Source organism: Capsicum annuum, chromosome 7 (assembly GCF_002878395.1).
Source record: "Capsicum annuum cultivar UCD-10X-F1 chromosome 7, UCD10Xv1.1, whole genome shotgun sequence".
In the NCBI taxonomy this organism is placed as follows: domain Eukaryota; kingdom Viridiplantae; phylum Streptophyta; class Magnoliopsida; order Solanales; family Solanaceae; genus Capsicum; species Capsicum annuum.
The window spans coordinates 28,804,021-28,815,457 of NC_061117.1; the positions used below are offsets into that span (position 1 = coordinate 28,804,021).

At 38.7% G+C, this 11,437-nt stretch overlaps 1 protein-coding gene and 1 long non-coding RNA gene across 2 annotated transcripts; one reads left to right on the forward strand and one right to left on the reverse strand.

Annotated features, from left to right (window-relative positions):
* Window positions 1-1,368: 1,368 nt before the first annotated feature.
* On the reverse strand, window positions 1,369-2,203 carry LOC107877773. The gene is made up of 2 exons (XM_047393461.1): window positions 1,910-2,203; window positions 1,369-1,827 (listed from the first exon to the last, which is right to left on the reverse strand). The coding sequence occupies exons 1-2, from the start codon at window positions 1,954-1,956 to the stop codon at window positions 1,449-1,451; spliced, it is 426 nt and encodes a 141-aa protein (XP_047249417.1). The 5' UTR covers window positions 1,957-2,203; the 3' UTR covers window positions 1,369-1,448.
* A 2,221-nt stretch (window positions 2,204-4,424) lies between these two features.
* On the forward strand, window positions 4,425-11,045 carry LOC124885553. Its single transcript, XR_007042668.1, has 2 exons — window positions 4,425-8,980; window positions 10,601-11,045. It is a non-coding gene; the product is annotated as an uncharacterized LOC124885553 (long non-coding RNA).
* Window positions 11,046-11,437: the final 392 nt, after the last annotated feature.

Below are 11,437 nucleotides of genomic sequence, written 5' to 3' on the forward strand. Positions count from 1 at the left end.
TGTAGTTCTGATAGATGAGACTCGAGGGGGTGTGAATGACAAATTAGAGGTGTGGAGGCAAACTCTTGAGTCTAAAGGGTTCAGGGTGAGCAGAAGCAAGACGGAGTATGTGGAATACAAGTTTAATTACGTGAGGCGGGAGAATGAGGTAGTAGTGAAGCTGGAATCACAGGAGGTATGTAAGAGGGATAGTTTCAAGTATCTCGGGTCTGTGATCCAGAGTAACGGTGAGATTAACGAGGATGTCTCGCACCGTATTGGGGCGGGATAGATGAAGTGGAAGCTCGCATCGGGGGTGTTGTGTGATAAGAAGGTGCCGCCCAAGTTGAAAGGCAAATTCTACAGGGTGGTAGTCCATCCGGCCATGTTGTATGGAGCGGAGTGTTGGCCAGTTAAGAACTCCCACATCCAAAAAATGAAGGTGGCAGAAATGCGGATGTTGCGCTGGATGTGTGGGCTGACTAGAGGGGATAGAGTTCAGAATGAGACTATCCGGGAGAAGGTTGGTGTGACTCCAGTGGAGTGCAAGATGCGGGAAACCCGATTAAGATGGTTCGGACACGTGAAGAGGAGGGGCATGGATGCCCCGGTTCGTAGGTGTGAGGGGCTAGCGTTGGATGGTTTTAGGCGGGGTTAGGGGTAGGCCGAAGAAGTACTGGGGTGAGGTGATTAGGCGGGACATGGAGCAGTTACAGCTCACCGAGGACATGACCCTAGATAGGAAGGTCTGGAGGACGCGAATTAGGGCAGAAGACTAGGGCCGGTTTGGGTCGCTAGTGTAGGGAATTACTTGGTGGGGGTTTTATTCTTGTTATGATTCTGTGTTCCATGTTTTATTACGAATCTGTGTGCTTTCCTCTGTTTTCTAATACTTATGGGTGCCGTATTTATGTTATGTAATCTAGTTCTGTGCTTTACTATGAGTTTGCGTGGTATCTCGTGACTTGAGCCGGAGTCTATCGGAAACAACCTTTCTACTTCTTTAGAGGTAGAGGTATGGACTGCGTATATCTTACCCCCCCCCAGACCCCACTAGGTGGGAATACACTGGGTTTGTTGTTGTATTTTGATAGGTATCGTCGGAAATCTTAATTTTTGTTAAAAAAGTATTTACTATTCCGATCACTGTAGTCGAAAATTTCTTTTGTTTTGTCAGCAATAGTATTGTTTTATTAGCTTCCACTGCTCCCATATTACAAACGATAACAACATACCTAATGTATTTTTCACAGAAGGATTTGAAAATTACAAACATAATCAAAATTTAAAAATTCAACTATTTTGAAATATCCAAAACAAATATCGAGTCAAATAGTTTAAACATCCCGAGAGAAGTTTAAGTCTAAACGTCACAATCCAAAACAAACATCGAGCCAAATAGTTTAAACATTCCAAGAAAACTTTAAGTCTAAACGTCATAATAAAAAACAAGAACCAACAATTACAATCTAATCATCATCAAATTCACTCTCTTCCTCATCATCAAATACTTGAGGCCTGTGCTTTTTGACTAACTCATCAAATTTAGTAAACTTGGCAACTTTAGCATCATTAGCTACACACTGTTGCGTCAACACTTTAATTTTCTTTCTCATTGCTTTCATTTCTTTCATATTTTGCGAAGTAGAAGAGGAGTTGGGCAATAATGGGGAAGGACTACTCGAGGATTGGTGAACTCTAAACCCGTAGGTTCTATCTTTCTTTGGACCACCTTCCACATCTGTCCATATTTTAGTCATATCTATAGGCGATGGTTGGATCATGGTACCATCCTCTGAAGCAGGTTGGGTTTGATGCCAATCTTCCAAGTCTTTTTTGAAATCCTTCCTGAAAGAAAAATAATTGTCATTATGTAAACAAGCTAAGCTGAATAACAAGACAATAATGTATGTAAAAATTATTATCTTACATATGTATCCTTAGCACGTGGTTCGACCCATTCTTCTCTTGTATCATTCTTTTTATTCTTATTCATCTCTTTTAAGACCTCAGCAAGAGTTACATCTTTTTCCCCATTTAAGTATTGCTGTAAAGTTTTAGAAAAAAGATACCACTAGTCACCAAAGCTTTAAGAGATTAAAGTCTTTTAACTAGAGAAAAAACACCTTCTTATTAATCTACTGGAATATGATGCAGATTCATATCTCAAAGTAGATATGCAGATTCACTTTAGAAATAAAACAAATAAGAGTCACATAAACATCATCTAAATAAATCAGCTGGCTTTGTCTATAGAGTCAGCCATACAGTAACCCGCTGATATTTCTTACTGGCAAGCTCTCTATTCTTAGAACAATTCTTGCATAAACCAATTTATATATTAGAAGTAGGAAAATACTAATGCTAGCTAAAAGAGTTATTGTAAACTCTTTTAGGACTTCTAGAGTATTAGCTTTCAGAGATGCATATCTAACTATGACTAGTTGATATTCATACTTTAACTTCCACTATGGTAATATAACATTAGAAGTACGCATGTATGTTCCTGGCAAAAATGCATTCAAGAGGCTTGAATATCATGTCAAATAAAATAGCTCACAAGAATGTCAATATGTCAAATAATATTATCAGTCTTCATTGGTAGGTAGCGAAACTCATTGAACCTCCAGTGCATAACGAGCCACCCATTTCAGAGGCTCGATTTGTCTTTGCCTGTTCCCTCTGCGCCTTATATTCAGGAGTCACCCATATTTCTAAGAACTTGACCCACACTTCATTTGTTAGCCAACTAGGTTCTTTCTTTTTTCTTTTGGGCCTCATACAGGTGTTCTTTAATCCGTAGAGCTGCTTTCAATCAGAAAATGATATCTATTTTATTTTCATGACAAGGCTTCCAGGTATACTTTGTCTGCAAAATAGTTTAATATGAAATCATGAAACCCAAAAGAAAAAATGCAATACACTTTAATATCACCCACTTTAATGCAAGACACTTATACATTGATCTTAATAATAAACTTGATCATGCCACAGTCTGGACAAAAGAAAAAATGAATGTGGTAGGCAATTAATGAGATTCCAGGTATCGATCCCATCTTTAAACTTAATATAGAGACACCCTTGGTTCTAGTAGATGAAGTACTACCTGAGTTGCCTTGACATTGCTATTGTATGAAAGTCTTAGATCATTTACTTTCTCTTATTGAGAAAGGACTATTCTTAGATTTAGCTACCTACAAGAAGACTAGAGAGTGTTGGTAAGGTCAAGTTGCAAATTGATCTCACAAAACCTAGGCCATAAATTGTTTGGTTAGAATTTGATAAGGATGAGAATGGTAAAGGCAAATAACAGTTAATACAATATAAGAATGTACCAGATTATTGTGGTACTTTCTTTATTCACACCCCATCTACTTACCCACTATTCTTTACACACCCCTATAATAGCCACCCTAAACTTAGGCGATTTGCCTGTGTTGAGGTGCACGGTGTTCAAGGAGGACCAGATCCAAGAGAGGGTCATTGCAATTAAAATGGGAAGGTGAATCGGTGTAAATAAAAATTAAGTCTATTAAGGCTCAAATTTGGGATCAAGTGATTCTTATTCTCTTTTGGTTGGTTATTTAGGTTAAAGTAGGCCAGATTCAAAAATAGCTTACGATCCTTTCCTAACTGATGGTCCTACAACCTAGGCAAGACTAACCGGATAAGTTCTGGTTTCTGCACACAAAGGGAACTAAGTTAATGCCTCACACATACATTGTATAGGCTCACATTATTAATTACTTTCTATCCAGTTCATACAATTGTTTGCCACAGTTATTATGTTCCTAATTCTAATTCCATTGCAAGATTCACAGTAGTCACATGCGCACACAATACAGTTGTCAAAATTTTTAGGAGGGGTACTACTAATTTTAATAATTTTAGCACCATTATTCAAAACATGTCTACTGCCTTAGGTACCAATTTTCTTACTAATTGAGCATCACACATCACAAAAACACAAAATAAAAAATTTAAAACACAATAAATATGCCAATTTCGTATTTAAACCACAACTGACGGGAAAAGAAACATAGGAATAACAACTTGCGATGGCTATGCGGTGCACTCCCACCCCAACTGAATATCTATGAAATGTCCCAATGTATGTATAACATAAAATGAAGGGTGAAGACATACCTTGGCACATTAGGCGCCAGATCAGCACACAGTCCTTCAGATCGGGCCCTATTCTTAATATTAGTAGCCCCAACAGCGACCAGGGTGCTCCAATCAGCAGTGGTACCAACTGTGGTTGGTATGCTCAATTATGGCTTAGGCAGTAAAGTATGCTACTGATCAGATCAGCAACATCTGAAGGTGTAAAACTCCTATCTCCTGATTCCATCTTGTGGACCCTAACCTGCCGGTCCACCTCATCATGTATGATTGCTTTTTTTGCAGCCTTAATATTCTCTCCCTCTCTGCTTTGTCTCTTTCTCTTATTTTTCTTTATCTCACTTTCTCCTTCTTCAACACTTCCTGTAGGGGTTGTGTTGTCAACAACCCAAATATTTTTGACCACATCCTCTCTGCGGATCTCCTCAATGCTAGGCATCAAGAGGATTGGTTTGTCGTACAATTTTTCTACTGATTTTCATAGCTTGGATAACTCGGCCGATACACCTGCTAGGTTTGGGGACTGGACGACCTCAAGATACCGAGTAATCTTTTACTCAAACTGATCAAGACTTGCCTGCATAGTCCTCATTTCTTCAGTCAGCCCTTTCTCAACCCATGGTTTTACTCCACCCTCTATATGTTGCACCTTTGTCTCCATATTACTCAACCTCTTCATCATCTCAATTAGAAATGACTGCAACACCATTACGTAGCCAATTAGACCCAACTTAGTTGTGGATAGTCATGGTGTCGTAGTAGGTAGTAGAGTAGGAGTATCGGAGGTTCTTGCTATATCTGAGGCCTGAGGTTCAGATTGGACAGTCTCAGTAGGGGTATCACCCCTCTCAGTATCTTCTCTCTACCCTTGGGCCTTATAAGCATCACTCAAAATAATAGATGCCAGCTTGGACATCTTGGATCTTGGGTTGGTGACGTCTTTGATCAACCCTAAGTCTGTAGTGGTCCTTGTCCTCAAGAATCGATTGATGTCTGGGAGCTCTAGCATACTCGCGTCCAGATATTTTTGAGTCAATAAGTAGGGGAAGGCCAATACTGTATCGGTGCCAGTGGCCCTATCCCTGATCTCACTAGCTATTCACTTGGCTATATCAATCTTGTATCCTAACATTATGCCTACTATCAGTGCTGCCTATTCTAGACTCACGATATAGCCCGACAAATTCAGACTCAACCTATTTCTAGCTAGGGTCCACCACGCTTTGCCCTGAAAGTTCAGGCTGTTCTTCTTGATTGATGATGAATTCTCGATGTCACTAACTGTCCATAGGGCCTCTTCCCAAGCTAAAGCAATAGTTTTGTCCATCCATCAAAACTGAACAAGCTTATCTTTCGAACCTATCTATTTAACCTTCACTTTATTTATCTCATCTATGCGAAAGTCTAATTTTGCGGTGCTGGCCAAAAGTATAAATTCTAGCCTATGTAATATCCGGGAGAATGTTTGAGCTGAGATGTTCACTCGAACACCTCAAATCACCAAGTCTGATATTGGGTCTGCACCTCTCTAAGGTTTCCTTGCAGATTTTTCCTTTTTAATTCCATCTGACACGCAACATAAAAATCATATATTAACTAGCCTAGTTTTCTAGTCATCCACTCAAACTTGTAATTCTTGAACCGTGCCTTAAACGCGGGCATCTCAGTCATGCCAGTAGTAGTCAATTGTCCCTCAAGATAAATACTTCTCAGGGGTTTACGATTTTCAAGATTTATGGCATTGTGTTTTTCATATAGTTCCTGTATTTTGGGGTACCCCTACCATTTAATGATGGGCATCAGAGCAGGATGGATGGATAGTAGAGTGATAGGTACTTGTAGTGATGGCATTACTCTGACTGGGCTGTCACTCTCCCTACTCTCCCTTCTTCTTCAGTTGAAGACCCGTCATCATTCTTATTTTTATCCTCGGACCCTAATTCTTCTCCACCATCAGAACCCGATTCTTCCTTACCAGAATCCTCACCATTATCTTTATCATCATTATCATCATCTTCCTCATCGAAGGATGTTGGTGAATGGGATGGTGAGAAAGGTAAATTCTTTAGAGGTTCAACTGGTATGCTTAATAGTTCTTGATCAAGGTGACTTAGAATATGATTTATTAGACTAAATTCCTTAAATGATTCTCAAACACTTAGACTAATATGCATTAAAAAGGTGACTTGTGTTGTATGATCAAATTTGATCTAAGTTGGGGTAAAATTATAGAAATTAAACTCGAAGTCTGATAAATCTATGTTAATCTCAAGTTTGAACTCATGAGTCCAACCCACGACACGTTAGTTGCATTCACCAATTTTGGATTGGAGTCATTGAAATCAGACCTGGGATTTTGAAACTCAGAAACTTGGTTTGACTCTCATGAGTCAAGTCATGAATCATGAATTAAGTCTATAAGTCATGGATTGAACTCAAGAACTGGATTATCAGTTCACGATCCTAGTTCTTGAATTATGAGCTCACTCGGCGAGTCGTGGACCAGACCCGTGGATGGGACCTAATAGTTTATTTGTTTTTCAATCTTTTCTAGCTGATATAGTTTAAGTACTAATGCTTTTCAATACAGGTACCATGGCACCAATGGAAAAACAAAAGAAGGTCCTATAGTCAAGACTGTGCCCTGAGTCTTTCACATGGAATGGGTCAATGGAGGGGTACTCAATTGATAGTTCACCATTAGTATTATGCCAGACATGGCGCCAGACTCAGAGAGATGCTGCAGCAAAGGTTTCCATACAATTGACATCTCATCCATCATCTGCTCAGCCTGTACCATAGCCTAGGCCTCAAGCCCCACTTGGTCTTATTGGTCGGGCCAAGCCCTGGATGAAAAATGCACAAAAATCACTGTTGCACTCTCTTTTTCCTCCTCAATCTGATAAGTGAGAGGAGGTATCTACTTTTGGTAATAGTGAGGAGGACACAACCACTCCCCAGTCAAGAAAAGGGATAGAATCAACTAAGTCCGCTAGCGGTGAGAGAGACATAAATGCTCCCCATTTTGAAAAAAGTGTAGAGTCTTCAGAGCATGATGAGGATGTGACTACATCGACTCCAGTCACAGTGGTCTAAGAGTCCACGCGCACCTCTATTATGCCAGCAGCTCCTGAGATTTAGAGGCGGTGTATAGAGAATATGCAGTACATATATGATCAGGACATTGAGATGACTGATTAGGCTAGTCCTATATGGAGTATTACTGAGGAGCCTCGTATCAGGACTTCAGACTTGGCAGGGATCCTATATATTAAAGCCACCTTTAAGAGATAAAAACTCGAATGATGGGTGAGCCTTCTGGATCTTATAGCCTGGAGCTAGTTCATGAGTTTTACACTTCCTATGATGCCTCAATAGATTTGATCACACCAGTAGCGTAGAGAGCTCGATACCAACCTTCGCTGGCCTATACAGAAGTGAGAGAGACTTGGCTTGACTTATATGAGCAAATGATTTGGAGATTCTTATTTGGGTTGGGTTATGATATGTAGATGACTACTGTTGAGTTCGATTATAGGATGTCAAAAGTGAGGAGCCATTGAACGATAAAGGATCTAGAGCAGCGGAGAAAGTTGATGAGTTAGGAGGCTTGATTAATTACTGAGCACGGTATTGCTGCCTCTTGGGTAGAAGGGTAGGCAGAGATCAAGAAGTTTACCCTGAACTTGTAGGGAAGTATGGGTAGTCCATAGTTCGACACAGGTCATGGCCCATAGGTGAAGATAACACACTCACTTTGGAATGGGTTATACTTGTGTCCAGTATCATAACTGGGTATGATATAGACTTTTCCTGATACACTTGAGATGAGATCCATGAGAAAGATTTTAGATAGATCACCCGTATACTATTCCCCTACTTAATTTAGAGGCTATGTGATACAGTGGGAGTACCGACATTACTCGGTATAGATCATCCGATTAAGGCACAACCCAGTTGCACTAAAAAGGCACAACGTTTTACCTCTTCTAGAGCAACTATTTTTGACGGGTTTTTAGAGTTAGACAACAGGGTAGACATGCCAGTATTATGTGGTGATATTAGATGGGTAGCTTTTCGATAGTGGGTTCAATTGCTACAGTTAATGAGGAGGTATCAGGCACTACAATTCCATTGTCTACATCTAAAATGCCCCTTGACCACCTACTTCGGGTATGGTAACAGACTCTCCAGAGTTTTTGTAGTAGTTGGTGGATAAGTCGGAGTTAGCAGAGTGCTAGATTCACACCAACACCTAGTTGGCCAAGTTAATTGGTCAAATTTGGCCATGGGTGCAGAATATTTTAGAGACACCGGAGGCGTAGGTTGAGTCTTGGATGATTACCACTATGGAGCAGTTTACTAGAGATATGTATGAAGGATTAGATAGTTTTGGTATCCAAATTAGGGAGAGACTCCTCGAGGCTTGGGTTCCTAATTTATTGAGTCTTCGTGAGGAGGTGGCCACACTAAGTTTAGAGATTTGTACATTAGTTGAGAGCCACACTTCTGTCATCCCACAATCATACCTCTAATTTCATAGCCAGTGCCTACACCACCACCTTTGATTTTTAACTTGTTCGTGGATGATGATGATCTCCCGACTATAAGGACAAGAAAGGACATGAGCTCGCTGAGCAAAATAATAGTTAGATGATTTTGAGGGAGAATAATAGTTAGATGATTTTGAGGGAGATATAAATTGCATAGCCATAGAGTCTGTTACCCAATTTCATGTTGACAAGAGTGAGCGCAAACAACACACGTTTGAGAGCCTCCTATAGTCATCCACCATCACCTCCTGGCACTGTGCTCGACATGCCTTCTGATGCCTCAGCTGGGGGCGAGTCCATATCTGACACCTAGAGCAACTCAGGTATGTACCCATTTCTATATTGTTACATCATTTCTTAGTATGCACTGGGATAATGAATTAGATTTTAGTTAGGGGTAGAGGTGTACCAACTACTCAAGGTTTTTATTGTCGTTTCTCTTTTCCCCAGAGTATGATATCATAGCAGAGCCAACATATTTAGGATATTGTGTTGTTCCTTAAATGTGTTATGTTTAGTTTGGATAAAAATAAGGAACCTTGTTGCAGTCAAATTTTATCTGTGTTTTTTTAATGATTTTTATGATGAATAAAATGATACCCCTCATATTTTTTTTATCAACTGTATGTTGTGAAGATATGAGATTTTGACCATTATTGGATATTGTTTTGGTATTAGTATTAGGGACTGAATAACCTTAGCTTAGAATTGCATGAACCAGGTAGGTGGTATTTGATAATGTAACTTTGTGCTATGTGTGTGTGAGATATTTACTTAGTTCACTTTATATGTGTAATCCAGATCTTGCTCGATTGTCTTGCCTAGATTGTAGGATAGTTGGTTGGCATAGTATCATCGTCCATGTTTGAAAAAGTAAATTTTTAGTCTAAAAGATCAACCAAATGAAATAAGTATCTCTTGATCCCAAATTTGAGCCTAAAGTGACCTATTTTCTTGTTTAACCTATTAACCACCCTTTTTAATTACAATGAAACTGTTTTAGCCCTGATCTCTCCTTGGACATTGTGTAACACTCAGGAAAATTGCCTAAGTTTCGGTGGCTATCATAGGGATGCATAGTTAATTACAGTTATGAAGAAGAAGTTGAGAAAATAAAATACGGTAGGATTGAGTGTGGTAGAAAAATTTAAAAATAGAAAAAAGAGAGGAGAGAAAAGAAATAGTAAATGGAAAGAAAGAAGAAAGCCAAACCCAATCTGAAAATAAATAAAGATGAAAAAGAGAATAAAAAGACATGGTTTAATTGTGAAGCCAAGAATGTAAGTGTAGTGTTAAAGAGGGTTGAGTTACTATTTCCCATATACACCATACCTACCTTCATACCTACATTACAAGCTGAGAAAAGTCCTATAGTGATCTCCTTCCAATTGTCTAGAAAACTAAGGCATAGAAAATAAGGGCAAGCCTATGAAATTTCATGCACACTGTTTGAGCTTCTCTGTCATCATGAGCGTTTGATGTAGTCCTTGCATTGATATTCATTAATATACTGTCAGATTATAAGACTTTTTTTTCTGTGAGGGTACATGAGTTGCATTGTTAGCTACTTCTTTGTTCACGTACTGTCATTTGCGTACATGGTTTGTTTTTTGATGCTTATATAATGTTGTCACTTGATCCCTTTCATGTTATGATATTGTGTTGCATATATACACATAGTGGCTTTGAAAGTTGTGCATAGAAGGGAGTTGAAATTTTAAACTAAACTGAATAAATTGACTTTCGTAGGTGCGGTAGGTTTTTCTTCTTTAAGCATTCTAGTTATTATTGTGTTTTAGTTTCCTGAGGACATGGAAACGTTCTAAGTTGAGGGTATTGATGTGCCATGGTTTCATGGAACTTTTAATGCTTAAAATAAGGAAATTATTCAGGAACTTAGGTCTTTTTGTTAGATGTGATGTGTTTTTGTATTGATTTTACAGAAAAATAGGTTTCAGGGCCAAACCTGAGAAAGAAGGATGAAGAGTGGCTAAATTGATGACCCACGAGTTGACCTACAACTCGTGGGTTAGACCTATACCTCATGAGTTGGGGGGCATGATTTGAGTTCTGAAGATGCTTTGGAAAGTCTGAGTTCCACAAGGGGACCCATGAATCATAAATGCAACATACGACTCGTGGATGGAAGGTATAAGTCGATTATTGAAAGTTGAATCCAACTTTGATTCCTATTATTGAGAGCTACGACTCGTGAGTCTGTTACAAGACCTAACCCACGAGTCGTGGAATGCCACCGACCTGCTTTTCCAACACAATTTAGGATAGGATTTATTTTGTATTTATATAATCCCTTGATGTTGTATTATTAGTTTACGCACTTTATATACTTTTTTACATTATTTTAAGATCTGAGATACATTATTGATCTTTGAATCATTGATATTGGTTGTTAGAATTTCTAATCAATTTGAGATTTTGATTTTTCATCTTGTTCTTGTAAGTTCAACATTATGCTTTCATATATGAAATATTTGTGTGTGATTATGATCATGAGTAGCTAAACCCCATAACTAGGGTTGTGAAAGCATATGAATTAGCAAAGCATGTTAAGTGCAACGTCATTCTAGACTGGTGTTCATGCCTTTATTGGTATTTTCTTTGGTTTGATTGCTTTTTTGATGGTGGCCAATATTAGAAACTTGTATATATTCTAAACTTGGTCAAGAGGGAAGTATAGATAAGGAAAGGAAAATAACAATATTAATTTAAAGCTACCAACCTTCATCTAATTATTTTGAGCCATGACTGGAATAGTTAAT

Coding starts and splice junctions, on each gene's coding strand:
- LOC107877773 (XM_047393461.1), bottom strand. CDS start 1,956: ATGATACAAGAGAAGAATGGGTCGAACCACGTGCTAAGGATACATAT. Junction 1,828..1,909: donor CACGTGCTAAGGATACATAT/GTAAGATAATAA, acceptor TTTTTCTTTCAG/GAAGGATTTCAAAAAAGACT.